Source organism: Anneissia japonica, unplaced genomic scaffold, assembly GCF_011630105.1.
Source record: "Anneissia japonica isolate Jap-2015-1 unplaced genomic scaffold, ASM1163010v1 scaffold284705_len44338_cov162, whole genome shotgun sequence".
NCBI classification, from domain to species: Eukaryota; Metazoa; Echinodermata; class Crinoidea; order Comatulida; family Comatulidae; genus Anneissia; species Anneissia japonica.
In genome coordinates, this window is record NW_022724976.1 from 430 (window position 1) to 1,966 (window position 1,537).

General features: G+C 43.1%; 1 protein-coding gene across 1 annotated transcript; it reads right to left on the reverse strand.

The window, feature by feature from the left end:
* Positions 1 to 610: 610 nt before the first annotated feature.
* LOC117112637 lies at positions 611 to 1,157 on the reverse strand. The gene is made up of 2 exons (XM_033255747.1): positions 1,056 to 1,157; positions 611 to 940 (listed from the first exon to the last, which is right to left on the reverse strand). The coding sequence occupies exons 1-2, from the start codon at positions 1,155 to 1,157 to the stop codon at positions 611 to 613; spliced, it is 432 nt and encodes a 143-aa protein (XP_033111638.1).
* Positions 1,158 to 1,537: the final 380 nt, after the last annotated feature.

A 1,537-nucleotide genomic window follows, 5' to 3' on the forward strand; every position in this document is an offset into this window, starting at 1 on the left:
AGGCCTCACTTAACTTAAATAAATGAAATCCTACCGTTGAGCTGTATGCTTGTTTACCCTGTTGAAATATAGGACATGCCGTCTTCCACAAGCCATATTCCACTGACAGTAGGCCTAGGCAATTTTTTTTTCTCTTTTTTTGGCTTCATGGTAAAGGTTTCCTACTGCATAGTCATATCATCGACGTCGCTTCTCGCACTGCACAAACTCGTAACTCGTGTGTGTTTGTGTGGAAAACGTGTTTGTAAACAGCGCATATATGCCTTGTTCTGATTGGTTACTTGGAAGTTTGATTGACAGCCCGGAAAGGTCTATTAGCACGCTGTCGTTTACTAAAATGGCTGGTCTGTTTCTGAGATACACATAGTACATTTTAAACAGTTTCTTCTTCTTTCGGCTTCTCCTTTCAGGGGTTGCCACAGCAAACAAGTCGTCTCCACTTCGTCCTGTTCATCACATCCTCCTCATTCACACCTAGTTACTTCATGTCCTCCCTTATCACGTCCGTATACCTCCTCTTAGGACTTCCTCTTTTTCTCCTACCTGGTAGCTCCATTTTCAACATCCTCCTTCCAATGTATTCCATGTCTCTTCTGCATACATCGCCATACTATTTCAGCCTCGCCTCTTTCAACTTGTCCCCAAATCGCCTTACATGAGCAAATCCTCTAATGAAATCATTTCTGATCTTATTCTTTCTTGTTACACCAAAGGAGAAGCGTAGCATCTTCAATTCTGCAACCTCCATCTCCTCCTGTCTTTTAGTTAGGGCCACTGTCTCCAAACCATACGCCATAGCTGGTCTTACCACTGTTTTGTAGATTTTCCCCTTCATTTTTGCCGACACCCTTCTATAACAGATTACACCAGTTACTCTTCTCCACCCATTCCAGCCTGCCTGCACTCGTTTCTTGACCTCCTTGTCACACCCGCCATTGTTCTGAACAGTTGATCCCAAGTACTTAAACTCCTCCACTTTTACAACCTTGCAGGGTCACCATTTCTCTCTGATCTCCTTCATTTACGCACATATACTCAGTCTTTCTCCTACTGACCTTCATTCCCCTATTTTCCAAGGCATATCTCCAATTTTCCAAAATCTCTTCAACCTGTACTCGTCTCTCTGCACATATAACTATATCATCTGCAAACAACATAGTCCATGGGGCCTCCTGTCTTTATCTCATCTGTTAATCTATCCATCACAACTAAAAACAAGAGAGGGCTCAGTGTCGAGCCTTGGTGTAAACCCACTTCAACTGAAAAACCCTCCGTTGTTCCTATGGCACATCTCACTACTGTGGTGCTACCTTGATAAATGTCCTGAACAAGCGTCACATATTTTTCTGCTACTCCTGACTTTCTCATGCAATACCACTTGGTACCCTATCATAAGCTTTTTCTAAGTCAACAAACACACAGTGCAGCTCCTTCTGACCTTCCCTATATTTTTCTATCAGCATTCTTAAGGCAAACGGTGCGTCTGTGGTGCTTCTACCAGGCATAAAGCCAAATTGCTGATCGCAAATCCTTACTG

What these genes read in the sequence shown, in the direction of transcription:
- LOC117112637 (XM_033255747.1), bottom strand. Translation starts at nt 1,157, where the DNA reads ATGTTGTTTGCAGATGATATAGTTATATGTGCAGAGAGACGAGTACAG. An exon ending in TGGAAAATAGGGGAATGAAG is followed by an intron (nt 941 to 1,055) that starts GTCAGTAGGAGA and finishes TCAACTGTTCAG; the next exon opens with AACAATGGCGGGTGTGACAA.